The 19531-nt window shown below is 37.3% G+C and overlaps 1 protein-coding gene across 6 annotated transcripts in view; it reads right to left on the bottom strand.

Annotated features, from left to right (window-relative positions):
* ST6GALNAC3 (ST6 N-acetylgalactosaminide alpha-2,6-sialyltransferase 3) overlaps window positions 1-19531 on the bottom strand; it is a 535914-nt gene that overhangs the window by 105467 nt on the left and 410916 nt on the right. Inside the window, exon 4 of one of the 6 annotated variants that reach the window (XM_045036035.1) lies at window positions 4748-6807. The exons of the other annotated variants lie outside the window; for them this stretch is intronic. Coding sequence (XP_044891970.1) covers window positions 6750-6807 — 58 coding nt within the window. The 3' untranslated portion in view covers window positions 4748-6749. Of the gene's footprint in view, window positions 1-4747; window positions 6808-19531 lie in introns of those variants that run through there. 6 annotated transcript variants of the gene reach the window in all.

The following is a 19531-nucleotide window of genomic DNA, read 5'->3' as shown; positions in this document are numbered from 1 at the left end:
CTTTTTGAAAGGCCTTTCTGATGGCCAGGAATCATGGCAATTTTATTTTCTAGCACAATTATGTTTCTTCCTACTCTGTGTTTGAATTGCAAAGGAACAGAAGCATGGCATTCCCAATTGAAGTTTTTAAGTTGACAGTCTGATAGTCTGATCTATTTTTATTTACTTTTAAATTTAAATTCAAAGCCAGTGTTCATAGGTGCCTTAACAACAAGCTGCGAGCCTGTGGGAAATATTCCCTGGCTCCTCTGTTTATCTAAAGTTTGGCCTCCTCATTATGATCAATTAATATTTCAGAAGGTTCATTTTTTTTCTGAGGTTGTTGGAATAGATGTCACTTTCCAGAGAGCCATTTCCAGTGCTATTCATTTTCTTTTCAGTGTCTTGTTTATGACTAAAAAATGCACTGATGATTTCATAATGAGAGTACATTATGTAGAAATGGAAATATAATCTTTGAAAAGTGTGACTTTTTATGTGTTAGGTAACATTTCTCTTCAATTTCCCTTTTCATGTGATTTTTTTTTTCTTTTCTAAAGGGAAAGAAGTGTTAGGAGAGAACTGACATATATATCAGGAATTTAAAAAGCATATTTTTTGAACTACTATAAAATCTAAAGGGACTAGGTGATTAAAGTTCTTCATATTTAAAGAATTCTCTTTGAGAAATCCCAGAAGCTGGAGAAAAAATTGTTTTTATTATTGTTTAAGTTTTGTTTAAGGGCATAGACTATACCAGGCTCTGTAAAGAAACAAAATATTTGCCTCTAGTATTATATATAATTTTTAAAATATTTTTAAAGGCAATACAGTTCATAATGTGAAAGATACCAATAAAGGCAGACCATGAACATCAAGAGGTCATTTATTCACTTATTTCATGATTTATTTAAGAAGTAAATGATGAGCATCTACTATCTGTGATTACACATGCTATTATGCCAAGTATGAACATAAATAATATATGTCTTTACCTTTAAGAAATTTATAATATCTTAATAGAGATAGATGTAATCAAATGACTATAACATAGGGCAGAAAGTTCAAAATGTTACAGGACTTCTAGTTCAAGATGGCTTACTGAAGGCACATGTAAACCCGTCTTCCCTCTGAAATTACTACTGATATGACTTTATTACAAACCATTATAAAAGCCATGATAAGACAAGAAAACCAGATGTCCTAATGGAGTAATATACTGATAGGAATTTGGGAAGACATACAGAAGAGAAGAATAGATTGACAGGAATTTCTCTTTCACGTAGCTAAAGGTAGTTTTTGGTAGACCAAGTCATCTACTGAGAAGAGTTATTTAAAAAAAGCAAAATAAACACAAAAATCCTCTGTTTAAAGATATACACAGCTGCAGAAATAATGAAGTCTGGAGAGGTTAAAAGCATGGCAAGGGGAGACTCTTAGAAAGGTGTAATAATGATCTTCAGCTGCACTATCCCTGGAAGCTTGTGCTGATTCTTGCCTGAGTAGACTGGGAAAATGGGTTTATGGGTTTTCACTGGGCAGAGGGCCATTGTTGAGGATACAGAAACCAATAGATATTCTCATCTTAGATGAGATGGAGTTATAAAATTGGATACTCGAGGAGCTTCAAGAGAGAACTGATACTCTCTCCCTCAAAATATGTGCCAAATTCTGAAGGTGTACAAAATAGGAGGCTTAAGAACTAAGCTACAAACTCTGCGAAGTGGAAAATTCTGTAGTCTCCTGATGCTGAGATGACAAAGACTGGCTAGGGTAAATGGATCTAGTGAATAGAGCAAGCTCTTCATTGGAAGCAATGGAAGCCTCTGGACTAGAGACAGGGAAACCAGATATAAACTCAGTTTTAGTTTAATCTAATTTAATTTAATAAAAAGTTCAATCCAGCCTAAAACTGGCCCTTTCTAAACGACTTAAGATAGCTTTTAATTCTACCCCCCTAGCAGAGTAAAGGATAATCCTTTTTTGATGCAAGGTCATAATATCTGGGGTTTCTTTGATATTTACATTCAGTGCGTTTCACTTATTAAAATCGTTCTAGGCATGACAAGAGACAGGGTCATGTGTCTAAAAACCAAGAGGAAAAAAATAGGCAACAGAAAGAGATTCATAGGTGATACAGACATTAGTGTTATAAGATACAGACTATCAAAAACTGGTTGATATGAAAATCAACGATGACATGTTGGAGTTTTTATCAGGTACTTAGAATCTGAGTCAGTCATATTTACATTCTATATACATATAAACATTGCAATATATATGTGCATATATATGAACATATATGTGTATATATATGAACATATATGTGTGTGTGTGTGTGTGTATATATATATATATATATATATATATATATATATATATAGTTCATTGTAGGGATTTGTCTTTACACAACTGTGACTTGTATCTTTACACAGCTGGTTAAAAATTCATTGTATGATGGATGTCTTCGTTTTGTACTGGAGCTTCCTGTCTAAAACGTTAAACATTTTGGGGAAAAAATATATGCAATTCAGGACAGTGAGGATAAACTGGAATCCAAAAGAATCAACCAGAACACAGGAAGATGGACTAAAACCCATGCTAGCCTTCCACTGCCTCTAATTTAGATGGCAATTGTCATGCACAAGAAGTTCTCACCCTTCCTCACAGTTGAAAATACATCTGGCTGAAGAGTCAGAGAAGCAGGAATAGGAAGAGTAGCTGAAGACCTAGCTGCTGCCTAACACCAATGAGATGAACCAACAGATCAGTGACAATGTGTGTGTGATGCAACAGCATCTGCTGTTACTTCATGACATGCCAGGTATGAATCAATATGGCTGCTGCTTTATTTCTACCTTCCGAATCTCACATATAATGTCTCTTGTGGATTGTTTGAACTTAAAACATGTAAGGAAGAGCACTCTTGAAATGTAGTTTAGCCTAGCGGAATTGACATAATGCAAAGCCACCCAAAAATCTGCACAAAGAATTAGATGGGGATTCCAGAAATAAAAAGTGTTCTATATTAAAGTAAAATTTAAATTAATGCATATAACACCAAACTGGACAGAGTTGTGTACAAAATTAGTGAACCTGAAGACAACTGAAAAGATCCAAAAGGAAGCACAGGGAGATAAAAGAATGTATAGAGGGTAAGAGTAGAGCAAAAGAGAAACAGTTTAACATATATGTAGTGGATACACCAGAAAGAGAGTAAAGAATTGGAAAAGAAACGATATTTGAAGAGATAGTGGCAAAAAACACTCCAACCTGAAGAAAAACATTAATTCTCAAATTCAAAATGCTCAGCAAACTACAAACAAAATAAGTATTTTAAAAAACCAGTAAGGCACATCATAGAAAAACTGATTTTAAAAGAGACAAATAAATAAATATTAAAAGCAACTAGAGTTGTTAATGTTAGCGTTTCTGACAGGTGTTACTGGAGGGGTTGTGGGAAGGAGGATGGGCTAACTGGGTAAGGGGAATTAAGGAATCTACTTCTGAAATCATTGTTGCACTATATGATAACTAATTTGAATGTAAATTTAAAAAAATAAATTAAATTAAAAAAAGAACTAGTGAATAAAAAGGCAACTAAATTTGTGAATACAGATGCTAGTAAAAATGTTAAAGTATAAAAAAAAAGCATCCAGAGGGGGGGAAAAGACACAATCTTCAAAGGAACCCCGATTAGAAAATTGGTGACTACTCAGTAGAAATGGTGTAAGACAGAAGACAATGAAAAAATAACTTAAAAGTGCTCAAAATTACTATCAACCTAACATTCTACCTCCAAAGAAAATGTACCTCAAAAATAAAGGGGAGATAAAAACATTTCCAGAAAAAAATTAAGACAATTCATTGTCAGCAAGATGCACTAAAGAGAATATTAAAGGAAGCTGCTTAAGCCAAAGGAATATGGTCATAGAGGAAAATAGAGAAATGGAGAAAAAAATTCATAGTAATACAAAAATAAATAAGTAGACAAATATAACTGAATGTAGATGGTTATATCTAGGGAATTTTAAATATATGCAGGATTAAAATGCACGACAACAATAATACAAGGGGGTAAATAAAGTTAAAGTTTTCTAAGGTTCTCTCATTACTATGGAAGAGGTAAAAAAATCATCTTTTATATTAGGCCGTAATAGTCATTACAAATATTATGATTTCCTAATCATTAAACATTTGTTTAAAAATGTAAAACTGATAAGGTGATAGAAAAAATTGAATGACAAAATCACTTTATTAATCCAAGAGGATGCAAAAAAGCAAAGGTCAAAAAAAGCCAAAAACAAATGGGCCAAATAGTAAACACACAATAAAATGGTGGATATAAACCCCAATATCCATTAACTATAAATGGACAAAATAGTCCAAAATAAAAGATCAATTTATTAAGCCTAGGTTTTAAAAAGTTATATGTGCTTACAACAGTAATGAGGTGCCATATACCATGTAAATACTAAACAAAGAAAACTGGTGTCACTGTACTGATATCAGCCAAAATAAGTTTAAGGGAAAAGGATTACTAGAGATAAACAAGGTGATATCATAATAAGGTGCTAGTCTACCATGAGGACATAACAATGATAAATATGAATGCATCCAATATAAAAAAATTAGCAGGTTTCTGCTATAAGCCAAAGACATAAAAAAGCCTCCAAAATCAGTGATTTTTCCAGAAGAATCCCAACTAACCACAAATGAATAGTAATGAAGGTTGTACGTAGTAGAGTATGGGTGGTTGGTGAGGTAATTTTTATCTCTGTGTGTGTGTGTCTGTTATGCCAATCCTCTGCTCTTGGAGCAGCCAATTTCAATGTTTGCTTCTAGGATTAAGCTGTAAGTATAGCTTTATAAAGTGGGAATTTGGAGAAGCACCTTTGGTAACTTATGGTCTTCTGTGCCAAGACAAGAGGTTATGAACTATCTTTAATCAGAAGCCCATCTAGTTATGGGTTTCTCTTGTCTTGTCCAGTCCCTGGAACTAAGGCTCCTATTATTAGAGCCTGTATTTGCTGCTAGGTCAATAGGAATTCTCATTTGTGCTAAGTAAATAAGATGTCACTATCAATACTTTTCAATCAAGGTCCTCAGATACAAATATGAGCAAACATGCATGAAACACTAAACATTTGAGGAACTACAGCATGAAAAAAACAGTCAGTGAGTCAAGAAACAAAAGTAACCACTAAGAAAACAGAAGTTAACAGAAGAAGCAAGAAAAAAAAGTGTATATTATATACATAGACATTTTTTAAAAATCTCATAAATATTAAAATATATATATATTATCTATGATAAAAGCAACTAGCTTCTCTGAAAAATAAACGAGCAGAATTCTTGGAAATTAAAAACAGAATTACCATACACCTAATAAATCAGAATAGTTGAAAACTGAATAATGAACTTGAAGATCAAAATGAGGGATTCTCCTACAAAACAAACAAATGACAAAGGGTTGAAGGGTATAGAAAAAGCGATACGTTAGTTTATACAGAACAACAAAATGTTCAAGAATCTCAAATAGATCTTTGAAATTGAATCATAATTAACTGGGATCTGTCTCAGCAGATATCAAACTTAAAAAAAGCGATAAAAGGACTTAGAAAGAAACAAAGAAAAAACTAATTTTATTATATATATATTTTTAAACTTCTATATTGAAAGGCTATGATAAACAAAATGAAAAGATAACTAGGAGAAGATACCTATAACATGCATAACATACAGTTATTGTTTATTATTCATTTTATACAGAGTTCTTTCAAAAAAGTTATAAAGACAAATAAGCCAATAGAAACCTAAACAAAGGACCATTCACAAGAAAAGAAATACATGTGGCTAGGAAACTTATGCAAAATTCATCAGTCTCACTAGTATGAGAATAAAAATTAAACTAAGAATATGTCATATTTTGCCCATTTGTGAATGTAAAAAACAGTGATAGTATTTTTGAAAATGTGGTGAAGAGTAAGCTCACCACAGCCCTATCCAGTCACAGCCCTTTTGGAAGCAATCTGTCAGTGTGTAACTATCAAAATATAAAATGCACATACTCCCTGACCAAACATCTAGGAATCTCTCCTAATAAAAATCTTGCATTTATCTGAAAGTCACATATATTCAGTAACAAAAGGAAAAAAAATGGGATTTTTTTTCAATTGCCAGTTATTGAAACCCAACTCAAAGAGTTTAAGCAACAAACAAAAACAAAAAGGAAAAACCATAAATCCATTAGAGCAAACAATGAAAGAAGAAAGTGCATATATGTACGTACCTGTATATGCACATTTAGATGTGTATGTATGTGTGTATCTGTATATAGATATATCTACAACATATTGTTAGATACCACTTAAAAAACAACCCAAATGGCAGATTAATGCTGACAGCATAATTCCATCTAAGAAGCAGAAGCAGCAGCAGCAGAAAGAACAAACACTACGTAAGCCAGGGTGTGTGTATGTGTACGTATGTCCACAGGTAAAGCACTAGACTCTTACTAGAGTTTACCTAGGGGAGGCAGTGTGGATTTGAAGGAGGAATGGAGGCAATCTTTCACAATTTTAATTCCATTTTCCATATAATTAAACCCCTCCCCTACAAAAATCATAACAACGTACAAGTGTGAGGTTTTCCGTGTAAAAACAATCATTTGAAGAAAAAGAAACGACGTTATGTCAGCACAGAGGAAAGAAGAGACTAACGCCAGGAAATAATTCCAAATTTGGAGACTAAGACGCGGCCTCTGCCCTTTAGGAGGTTAAGGGAGATAAACAGTTCTCGGACCGCCATGACACAGAGTATACAGGTCTGTAGGAGAAGGAAAAACAAATTGTGGAAGTCAGGAGAGAGCTATTACTTCAAATATGTTATCTAATAATTCATTTTGTTCGACCACTTAATGTTGAGAGGAAAATTCAATTCAATTGAAATCATTTATTCATATTCCTAAACTGAACGGCATATTGATTTTGATATTAATTTTCACTACATTCAAGAGGCCTTCGATGTGGAGCCCTTTCCATTTTTAAGTGTCCTCAAATCACCCACGATTGTACCGCCACTCTCTGAATGCCAAAAAGGCACAGTCACAGTAAGGGGACATGGCTTTCTGCTCAGTTTAGCAGAATTTAACAAACATAGGCCAAATGGCATTTATGTGCCCAGTACTGGCCAAGGGCTGAAGAGGGGAAGATGCAAATTCTATGTTCTTGCTCTAAAGAAACTTCAAGTCTACTGGGGAGAGCAGAGGCATAAATGCCAGAGCTGTGTTCAGGGCACATGGGAGACAAGGAAAGGGGCACCATACACAGGTGAGGATGGAGGGGACTGACAAAGAAGTCCTGAGGGGGAGCAGGCACTGAAGGTGAGACTTGAACAACAGCAGGGTTTACGTGGGGGAAAGAGGTATGGAGGGCAGGTCCATGGTGTGAAACAGCACAGCTGCCTGCAGTGGACAGAATCCACTCTTTCTGGATTGCCAATGGTAAGAGGGAATAGGGAAAGAGAGGGTGGAGGTGAGGTCAATGAGGAGGATCAAGTTCAGACTCTCCAGGGTTTAGAATGGAGAGTTAAGGAATTCATGTTTTATTCTGGGCAGGATTTGAAGGGGTTGAAGTTGCAGGGTTGGATTTAATTTTATAAATGGATCACTGTGTGTAGGATAAGAAAGAGGGCAAAGACATTAGTTAGGAGAAAGACCTTATGTCCTGAACTAGAGTGGTAGCAATAGGTATGGGAAGTGGAGATGTGTTTGAGAAACTACACCTGGGAAGTCAACTTACCAGAGTTGAGTTCTGAGGATTGAGTTCATATATACAGAGGCTGTAGACCAGCAGAAGACATATAGTAAATGCCACACAACTATTTGGTATTATTATTGTTGGGTCCCCTAGTTTCTCTGTACTTCTTCACACTTTCTGCTCCCAATTCTTGGACCATCCTTTCTTTAGCGCCCCTCTTTCCGGTCCCATGGCTCACTCTACTGTTCTTATCATGACATATCTTGAGATTATATGTGCTCTGCAGCAGGCTGCTAACCTGCAGGGTCTGTGTCTCATTTGCATTACCTTCCCCAGCACCCAGCATATTACCTTGCACAAGGTCCTCAAGGTATTTTTGATGAAGGGTAGGAATCAAAACCCATGCCTACACAGACTATTTTTAGCTCAAAATCATATCTCCAAATGTAGGTACATTGAATTCACTAAGACCACCCATTCTAAAGTTCCTGTCCAGAGCTCCTCACTTGCCATGGGTTAAATCTATGCCATCCAATCCTATGATTCCATTAGCAGCAGATGACATATCAGGACTGCCCACCATGTTTTAACTGTGCTCTGGAGAGTCAGGCTTGGCCCTCACAAAAGAAATACACTCTCCACCACATTCAGGCTGATACTCAAAAGGTTGGGAAAATCCTTCCTTCCTTGTGATAGGTAGAATATTTGTCTTACAGATGTCTACATCCTAAGCCCTGAAACCTGTGAATATGTTACCCTACATGGCAAAAGGGACTTTGCAATTGCAATTAAATTAAGGATCTTGAGTTGGAGAGATTATCCTGGATTATTTAGTCCCAATGTAATTACAAGGATCTTTATAAAAAAGAAAAAGGAGACAAGAGAGTTAGGAGTTGACTTGTACCTCCAGAACTGCAAGAAAATGAATTTATGTTGTTTTAAGCCACTAAGTCTGTGTTGATTTGTTACACCAGCAATGGGAAACTAATACATTCCCTTAACTCAAATCTCATCGGTACAATTTACAAATCAGTTTATTTGTTCCCTTTGAGGTAGTTCCAGTATCTCAAGAACTGCTCTTACATTTTAAAGTGTCAAATTAAGAATGGATCCTCATTTTTTCATGATTCTAGCCAAGATATTCCTGTAGTATCATCCCAAACAATCCCAATATTATAAATTTCCATTGATTCTTTAAAAAATTTTTTTAATGTTTATTTATTTTTTTGAGAGCAAGAGAGAGACAGACATGAGCAGGCAGGGACAGAGAGAGAGGCAGACACAGAATCCAAGCAGGTTCCAGGCTCTGAGCTGTCAGCACGGAGCCTGATGCAAGGCTTGAACTCTTGAACTGTGAGATCATGACCTGAGCCAAAGTCGGCCACCCAACTGACTGAGCCACCCAGGTGCCCCTTGAATTTCCATCTATTCTTAATATAAAAGTCAATTTGACCCAAGCCAGTTCTCTGAATTCCTGCAATATTTTCTGAACTATTTTTTGAATGCATATTGGCTAGGAATTATTCTCATCTTTTCTTCATCTTCAATTTTGTGTTCACTTATTTGTTTGCTGTTTCCGCCCCCCCCCCCCCCGCCTTAGGCTGCATTCAGTGATAAAAGATATTTTTTTAGACCACTAGCATTCAAATAATTTCATACTATAGCAACAAGTGAAGAATAACTCTGTTGGTCTTTCCAGAATAAATAATCCCGTTCCCATTTCTTAATGAGCTTAAAAATGACAAGCTCTTAAATTCTTAGTAAGTTGACACTCCACAATCACCATCTGGCTTGTCCTGCCAATTTCAGTACCTTTTTTATATGACCAAAAAACTTTCCTACTCGTTCTTAAATGAGATGTCTCAGACACCATCTGAAAATGGTGTCCACTTATCATTAATGTAAAAATGGCACTGTGTTCCAAAATCTGTAAAATTTCAGAGTATAAAACGAGGAGAAAGGAGACCAGGGGATATATGCTACCTGGTGTTCACCTAGAAATGTGAGTTCTGGCTTAGCTGCCAGCTGATGCCTGCTATGAAGCCCTCCTCCCTCCCTCACTCTCCTTTCTAGAGCCTCTTCTGGATGCCTTTCTCAGCAGCACATTGCTGAGACATCTAGATGTCATGCTTCAGCAATGCTAGGACCCAGGTGATCAACTTCAAACATGATGCAGCCTTTCTAAGTCTTTCTGTAGACAGTCTACGGGCCATTTTATTCACAGACATTAGAGTGTCGAAACCATTCTGCCATCATGACTGCCTTGTGCTAGGCCAAATCTACTTAAGGCAAGTTAGCTAGTCAAGACAAAGAAGTGAAAGGCACATGAGAAGATGCTCAATATTATTAGCCATGAGGAAAATCCAAATCAAAACCACAATGAGATACCACTTCATACCCACAGGAATGGCTACACTAAAAGTGACAGATAATAGAAAGAATTGGTAAGGATGTGGAGAAATTGGAACCTTCACATACTGATGGCTGGAAAGTAAAACTGTTGCAGCTGCTTTGATAAATGGTCCTAATGTTTCCTCAAAAGTTTAAACATACCATTCGCATATGACCCAGAAATTCCACTCTTAGGTATGTACCCAAGAGAAATGAAAACCTATATGTCAACACAAAAATTTGTATATGAATGTTCACAGCAGCATTATTCATAAGTCAAAAAGTGGAAACAATCCAAATGTTTATTGATGGATGAATGGATAAGTAAAATGTGATATATCCACATCATGGAATATTATTCAGCCACAAAAAGGAATGAAGTGCTGATACTTGGTATAACACAGATGATGCTTGAAAACATTATGCCAAGTAAAAGAAGCCAATCACAAAGAACCACAAATTGTATGATTCCATTTTTAAAAAATTTTTCTAAGTTTATTGATTTATTCTGAGAGAGAGAGAGAGAGAGTGAGCGAGCAGGGGAGGGACAGAGAGAGAGGGAGAGAATCCCAAGCAGGCTCTGCACTGACAGTGCATAGCCTGATGCAGGGCTCAAACTCACGAACCATGAGATCATGACCTGAGCCAAGATCAAGAGTCAGATGCTTAACCAACTGAGCCACCCAGGTGTCCCTGTATGATTCCATTTATATGGAATACACAAAAAAGTAAACCCATAAAGACAGAAAGCATATTAGTGGTTTCTCAGGGCTAGTGGGGGCTAGGGGACTGAGGGGTAACAGCTAAGTGGAATGGAGTTTCATTTTGGGATGATGAAAATGTACTAAAATTAATTACAGTGATGACTGTACAAGTCCTAACATACTAAAGCCATTGAATTGTGCACTTAAGTGAGCAAATTATATGCCATGTGAATTACATTTTGATAAAGCTGTTTAAAAAATGAAAAGAATTGGAATGAATGAATATTTCCCACCAAGTTATTTCCTGAGCTGTGCCATGGTTTGACTAACCCATATTCTCTCCTCCAGCCACCTCTCCCTCCAGGCTCACCTCCTCTTTAGTTGGGACTGATAGGATCAAACCCAGCAGCTGCCCTTGAGAGACACAGCACTGGACTGCCCAGAATTTCAGGCGTCGTTTTGTTTGTCAAAGAATGAATAGCAAAGACAGTTGCTTAATCCTGCTTGCGTCTTCCTGAAAAATCCTGCCAGGGCCCAACAGCATGTCACTTTTCATTATTTCCAAAGGAACATTCACCTTAGATATGAATTTCTGTTCTCTTCTATGCATGCTCCTAGGCTCTACTCTACTATACCAACATTCATATATATCTACTTCTCCTGACGTCTAGTCATTTCTCCAGGATCTGCTTTCCCCAGAGGGATGACAGCTAATTGCCTTTATGACATGATATGACTGCTGTCCCCTAATCCAAGCCTCCTTAGCCAGATTGTCTGCAGCATCCTCTTTTCACTAGCTAAGCCACCTGCCTTGGACCTAAAATCCCCATTATTGGTCTCTCTTTTGGAATAAGACACTGAAGTCCTCCTTGAACTATAAATGTTCAGGAAAGAAAAGCATATTAGTATTATCCTACATATGTCCCCCAATATAGAGTCAAACACAACAGTTGCTCGATAATGTTTTTTTTAAAGAATGCGTTGGGAAGGTCTGGGGCATGTGACATAATTTAGGGAGGGTTTTGCTGTTTTGGTAACCTCAGCCCTGGAAAGATGCACAGAGTCAAGGAAAGCCCCTGAGCAAGGAAAATCTGTGTATATGTGTCACTGAAAGAAAGAAAGGGACCATTTAAAGAAAGATGATGTTTTGGTGTAAGGGATCTTTCACTTACTTCTCAATTTTGCCTGGGATGGGCCCAGACTCCTTTCTTACTGCCACAAGAGTCTTCATTCTTTATTCCATGTGAGTGCAGTAGTACTCTACTACTGTTGAACTTCTGTCATATTTCAGTGGCAGAGGTAGCTGACCTCTCCCCTAGGGGTGTACATCAGCTAATAAAAGATTAGCAAGAGTCTCCAGATTCAACACTGTGCAGGGTTCTACCTAATGTAAGCAGAAGACCATCCTGATTTCACATGCTCCATTTCCAAGGGCTCAGCAACACTCTGGAGTTTATTAGCATATGATGTGTCAAATAAAACCCATGTTTCATATACAGCGCATTATTAAATAATGATTATGTCTCAAGGTAGGAGCTGAACATATTTCATTTTCTCGTCTGCCGTTAAATAAGGAGGTTGGCCTCAGCAGCTATTGACAAGTACAAACGGTCAAATCAACACTGTGCCTGGCACTGAAATTAAGTGGCTCTGCTTCCTCCCCTGCACTGGCTGTTCCACATGTCTACTTTCAAATTATTTCTGATTGTTAAGATTAGCAAAGGTGGAAGATTCATGGTAGTGAAGCCTAAGGCCCTCCACCATTCTGAGCTCTCTTTTCAGTGGTTTTAATGTGCAGTACTGTATCCCAAGCAATGCATAGCCAGAGGGATTAGCTTGCTTCTCCAAGGATGTTGAGATGACTCTACATTTAAATGTATTGAAGTCCTTGCCTTTTTGGAAATAAGATTCTCAAATTAGGCTGAGTCTTGCCCATTTGTGGCCCAGTCTAGGTTTTACGTGGATCTGTTAATAAGAACAACCACTCCCTGTGCTGTCAGTAATTGATGATGTAGGACAAACTCTGGTGTGATTACATGTCTAAATGTTATCTGACATATCACCCCAAGTTTTTCAAGGAAGTTTTGGCTGCCCGTTTCTTGCCTAAATATGCTAATTAGCACATCACCACTGAAAATAACACTTCTACTAGGTACTGGAAAATATTTAGCCACATTTCAGAATAGAGAATTGTTTTCTGTTGAGTACGACATTGCTGTAAAGATACTTCCTCACTGGCCATGTTGTTTCATATGCTTAATTACAACATGGGAGAGAAGGACTAGAGGCTTCGAAGCCCTCTGTTCTTGAAGAGGGCCATCATTAAATAAGCTAGGAAAAAAATGGCAGTGGGTATGCTCCTACTAAAATGCTTCACACATCAGACCACCTCTCTACAGTCTAAGTCTTTTTGAAATAACTGGAGAGTATTAATTAGTATCAAACTAATAGATACTATCACTTTATACTTTAGTGAAGTTCAAATAGCAAATAACGTAACTCCAGAAATAGTAAAATCTCATTGTAATATAATCTGTTATGCCACTGGACCATAAATTACATTAGGTTCTTTCAAACCTAAGGCTCCAAACAGTGAAGGGCCAAAATACCCTCTAAATGTTCTCTGAGCATCCATTATTGTGTTTTCTATGTTTTGTGAATGTTTTACCTGCATTTACATTTCTTTCTTTTTTTCTTGATAAGATTAGGATCTTTATTTTATGACCTATTGCATTTACATTTCTGTGTACTTTTAAAGATTGGTTACTTTCATGTAGCTATGAATGCATAACTGTTCATACTAAATACTGAAGCCACATCGAGTATTCATTCATTTATTACTTGAGATATTGATTCAATACTGTAGTGGGTTGAATTGTGGCCTCCTAAAATATGCCCACCTGGAACCTCAGATTGTGACCTTATATGAAATAAGGTTCTTTACAGATGTAATTAAGGCATCACTGAATGGCTTTGCCCTTGAATAATCCTGCTTTGTGATAGTGTTTGGTGGGCTAGTTATTCTTTCTGCCCCACTTCCTTGAATTCTTTCACTGACTTTACTTATTTTTGTGTACAGAGCTTAAGGCACATTTAACTTTTATGTTCTCTTACATGTTATCTGATCTACAGTTATAATTTAAACTATATCTACACTGAGATACCGATTCAAATGTTTTAGCTGCATGTGTATTTTTTCACATATCCCTATACATGCAGTCATATTAGAAATATTATGATATTGTTTACTCACCCTATTTTTCATACATTAGCTTTTGTTGTCTTGTGTTATGGTGGGAAGAACACAAGTCTGTCATAAAACAGACCTAGATTTGGAGATTTGGTGGTTTTAGAAAAGTTATCTAATCACTACAAACGTCAGTTTTTTTCTGCACAATGATGTTATGGGCTAAATTGTGCCCTCATAAAATTCATATATTGAAATCCTAACTTCTAATACCTCAGAGTGTGACCTTACTTAGAGACAGAGTCTTTACAGGGGTAATCAAATTTAAATGAGGTCATTAGGGTGGGCCCTGATACGATGTAACTGATATCCTTATAAAAAGGGGAAATTTGGACACAGAGACACCCATAGATGGAGGATGATGTGAAGACAGCCACCTATAAGCCAAGGAGAGAGGCCCACAGCCCTCAGAAGGAGCTAACCCTCAACACCTGGATTTCTGACTGCTGACTGCTGGCCTCCAGAACTGGGAGGCAATACATTGGTGTTGCATGAGCTACCTACTTTGTGGTAATTTGTTATGGCAGTCTTAGCAAACTAATACAAATGGCAATAATAATACCTCAAAAAATGGGGTGCCTAAGTGGCTCAGTTTGTTTAAGCGTCCAACTTCTTCTCAGGTCATAATCTCACAGTTCGTGAGTTTGAGCCCTGAACTCGGCTGTGTGCTGACAGCTCAGAGCCTGGATCCTGCTTCGGATTCTGTGTCTCCCTCTCTCTCTGCCCCTCCCCCTCTCACTCTCTGTCTCTCTCAAAAATAAATAAAATTTTTAAAAAATACCCCAAAAACTTATTTTGAGAGGATCAAAGAATGTGGCACACCTTGTTGGTCATTTCCCTGAAGACCATTACCTTTTGTTATTTGCTAACGGGGCTCTGATTTTTCCTTAGGTATCAGGAAGAGGACCCGTGATCTCAAAAATGTGGATGCAGTCCCTGGAATAGGGTGACCACGTGACACGGCTATGGCCAACGAGATGTGAGGGGAGACTGCTGGGGGTTCTGAGCAAGCTATCTTTCCCTAATAATTGAGTCACAGGTGGAGAAACACGGCCTTGTGTCCCCCTTTGGCTCCAGGCTCGGAAGTGGCTTGTGGGGAGGATGTGGTTCTTGACCCTGCCACACCCAGCTCTGATTGTGAGAATGTCAAGAAAGCCAAGCATCATGGAGATGCTGATTTCATCGATTGGCTGGATCAATTCCAGTGGCTGCCAATATTCAGACTGCTTGTTACACGAGAAAAAGAAACTTGTGTTGTTTAGGCACTCTCAGCCAGGGATTCTCACACGGAACTGAGGCAACAAGGCTCCCATTTCATGTAGTGCCCTTATTAAACACGTATTCCCTTTCTTCTTTGTTCTTATGTCAAAGCTTCCGTAACTTTGTTCCTCTTTCTTCTTTTTGAGGCTTATTTGTTTAGGCTGTCTTGATATCCTGCTTCTCTATCTTTGGTTTCATTAATTTGAAAAAACTGCATTTAGCTTGTTCATCAAGCATGTTTTGTTCTTTTAATTTCCTTTACTCATCTCAGAAAATTTGCTTCCTCCAGTCAATTTTTTCCAAACTGACCTCCTTTCCTGCTGTTTCAGCACAAGAAAAGACTCAAAATGGCTTTTGTGTGACTTGTTGTCTTATCTCCTGGGATAAGGACCTTGTCTTTTGAATCCTTTGCCATGCAGAGCATCATGTATGCGTTTGGGGATTTACAAATCACACATGGAGCATAAGCAGGGCTTTGGTGAGCGTCTACAGTGGAGAATAGATGGGAAACAGGCTGGGACCATTGAACAGACTCTGGCCTTTTCCACCAGGAGGTCAGTGGTTTATTTGGGCTCAAGGTAATAGCAAGCAAAACTCCAAATAAGAAACAGCTTGTAGGAGGGGACAGAGGGGAGAGAGGAAAAGGAAAGGAGCATATTTTAAATGAATACCCATTTAGTACATTATTGTTAATGTTAAGTAGTGTATTAGTTAATATGTGGTCTTCCCCCACCATCCTAGGAGTTTTCGCTATGCATTATTACAGAAAATGTTCATGAATATGTGGTCTTATATGATCATAAATAATGTTTACTGGTATTTCCTTTCCTTTTGTACAATGGATTTACGGTAAACATGATTCTGCAAACTGTTCTTTCACTTCAAAATGTATCTTGGATATTTTTTCCACATCTTTTTACATTCCATAAATGCTTGAGTAAAAGGTGAAGTTACTTTCCCCAAATTATCCTTCAGAAGAAAAAGGATAATTATCATTGGATTCTTGCAAAATCTCTCAAATTATGGGAGGCTTTCCTCATTGCTTAATTTTGAACAAAAGATTGTTGTTTGGAAAAGAGGCATTAGCCTGAAACAAACTCAGTCAATAGTCCTTCCAGATGCTTATTGAGTTTGTCTGCTGGAATTGATTTAAAGAGGGCAAAGAAATTTATCACAGATTAGTCTTTATTCCTGGGGGTAAGAACTCAAAATTTCAAGCCTGAGATTGGAAACAGGACTTCCAAATATCATTTAATAAGTAACAGAGTAAGTAGTTGTGTTGTGAAATTCCTGTACCCCTACCGGATGAGTGATAGGAGGACAATTTTCCTCCTGTTATATAGCTGGGACTTGTGGTTTGGGATAAAATTTCTAGTGGAACATCATCTGTGGGCCAACAAATGCTGCTTCTCAAGTAACAGATGGAAATAAGTCAAATGTACACCGAAAAATATGTGTTAGATGATTCAGAAAAGAGCTCCCATTTGTTAAAGATGTATGCGAAACATTTAAATAATACTGATTCAAGAAATGCAGACAGTGGAAATACTTCCAAAACAATACATTATATGGTATATGATCTTAAATGTGAATGTGTAACTAGATTAATAAGTATAAGTCAATGTCTAATAATTTCATTTGTAATTCTACAAGTACGTACATTTAGGTTGGCCAGTCTTTAAAAAATAAAATCTTCACACTGGAGGATACAGACTAGTTTATATTCTAAAAGACTTTCAGAAAGTATAATGGAAGATCCACTCTATTGTTAAGGGCTGCCTAGTAGTCCATACAAGAGATGCACCATGGTTTATTTTGCCAGTAATCTAACGACAGCTATTTATATTTTATGTTCTGCAATTATAAATAATGTTGCCTCAGATTAATTATCTCTTCAGATGTATCTTCATGCACTCTTGCAAGTATGTCTACAGAATAAATTCTGCCAAGTGTAATTTCTGGGTGTATTTATATTATAGTGAAATAGAATGTCCTATTCCTTCTTTATTTTCTCTTCTTCACCAAAGGGGTTTCTATTAGGGTAGTGCATTTGAGTTGCACTATAAGTGATGGTCAAAATAAGCAAGGGAGATGTTATATTATCTTATATTTTTTCACTCTTAAGTCCATAAGGCCCCTTGCCCTTGGCTAACGCCCAGGACACAACAGGGCCCCACTAGGGTAGGATCTAATAGAGTTAAGATCCCAGAAGCTGCAAATCTGGGGGAAGACTAGAAAGATAAAAAGACCAGCTGGGGAGGGAAAGAACCATGGAAAGAGGAGGTGAAAAAAACAGGTGGTAGAAAAGGAGATCAGAGCAGAGATTTCCTGATCTTCTTCTAAGTTGGACCCTATAGTCTGATAAGTGACCTAATGGGCAGATCAAACTCAACCTCTGGGCTCTGTGAATACTTTATTTCTGGTGATGGGATTCTACTTTCACACTTTACCAGATGTTATGAGCATTACTAAAAGGTTAAATAAATACTGCCCTCCAGAAAAGCTGTTTGAAATTAAACTCCCACCAAGACTTTCCTCCCATATCCTCACCAATGTTTCATATCATCAAACTTTTAAGTTATCATCAGTTAGTGATAAAATGATTATCTCAGTGGTGTTTCTTTAATTGTCACTTCAATTCCCATTGGTCATTGACCAATTATTTATCTTCTTTTTTGCCTATTTTTTGGTTGTTTATATTTTTCTTATTGATATGAAAGAATTTGTTGTATATTAAAGAAAACAACCTTTGGTTAAATGAGGCAAATCACTCCTCCACTTGTTATTTATCTTCTCATGTTGTTTAATTAATATTGCTATATAAAAGATTTGTATTTTTATGTAATCAAATTTATCAACTGCTTTTCTTACATCTTCTGTTGTGCAGTGTTGTTATTTTTAAGGCCATCTGGTTAACGTATCAGAACGCAGAAAAGCAGTCAGAGTCTCATTCTGGCCATTTACCAGCCAAGTGACCTTGACACGTCACTTCAATAAGTTTCCTCCTCTACAGAGAGGAGACTGTATCTCATGTCTTCGTTAGTTTTTCTTTGCTGTCTTGATAATTGGATGAGGCTAGGTTTATCAAAAGCTCTTGACCCTATTCAGTCTACATGAATGGTAAAGTAGTTTACATCTGTAAATGAAGGATAAATGTGAAGTATTTTTAGAAGTTGGATTTCTAAAAAATAAAACTGAATTTAAAAAAAGTAATGCAAATTTGTCAGATCAATTTCAAACTCCAAACAAGACTTCAAGCAAGGCCAAGAGAGAAGTGTGAAAACCTCTTTTTCCTGTGGGTCAAGACTTCCTTTAAACATTCCCAGACACTCACTATAAGCTATCGGGTCATCTTAATGACTTCACATTCAGAAAGTTCTTCCATGTGTCTTGTCAGTAATACAGACTGGTGGTAGGAAAAAAACGAAAGCAAAAACCTAACCACTCACTCTTCTTCTCCTAAGGTCCTAAACAATTGAGGACAGAAAGAACCAGCCAACTGATGACCACTTTACTGATGATAAGTCAATGGGTAATGTGGAAGGACCTCCTGCCACCTTGTTGCAGTTACATGCCTCTGATGGGCACCAGGTACAATCAGAAATGCAGAGACTGAGAGGGCAGATTCTTGACTGGGCTGTTAGAAGTAGCTCCTGTGTAGCCTGTTTTTTGGGTGGAGTCACAGGCCAAGGCCCTCAGAGCAGAACAGACTGATGTACAGGGCATGAGAGAGCTCAGCCATAGGGGTGGCTTGGGTGGGTTTGTGTTGTGGGCCTGCCCTTGGCCAATATGGTAAAAAACACGCAGGTTCTCCATATTCTCCTTTTTTAGATGAGGCCCTCCCTTGGGGAAAGTGAGGGTATTGAGACAAAGAAGGGAAGTGCCATTCTCTTCGATGTTGCAAATGCAGGGGTGCTGAATGGAACTCCCCTATCCTGTATTGGAAACATAAAGGGGAGAAATAGATGTGTATTTACCTCCTAATATATAGCTTTGATGTGGACACCCTTGGGTTGGAATCTACCAACACTAGTTGGGCACCTTTAGGCAAGCTACATAAACCATCTGAGCCATAGCTGCCTCCTCTCTAAAATGGGACATGGATAGCTACCTGCCAGGGTAGGTGAGAAAATTAAAGAGACAATACATGTAAGACACTTAGAGTAACTGAAGCAGAACATGAACTCAAG

The sequence above is a fragment of the Felis catus genome, chromosome C1, assembly GCF_018350175.1.
Source record: "Felis catus isolate Fca126 chromosome C1, F.catus_Fca126_mat1.0, whole genome shotgun sequence".
In the NCBI taxonomy this organism is placed as follows: domain Eukaryota; kingdom Metazoa; phylum Chordata; class Mammalia; order Carnivora; family Felidae; genus Felis; species Felis catus.
This window is presented reverse-complemented; position numbering and strand designations above follow the sequence as displayed.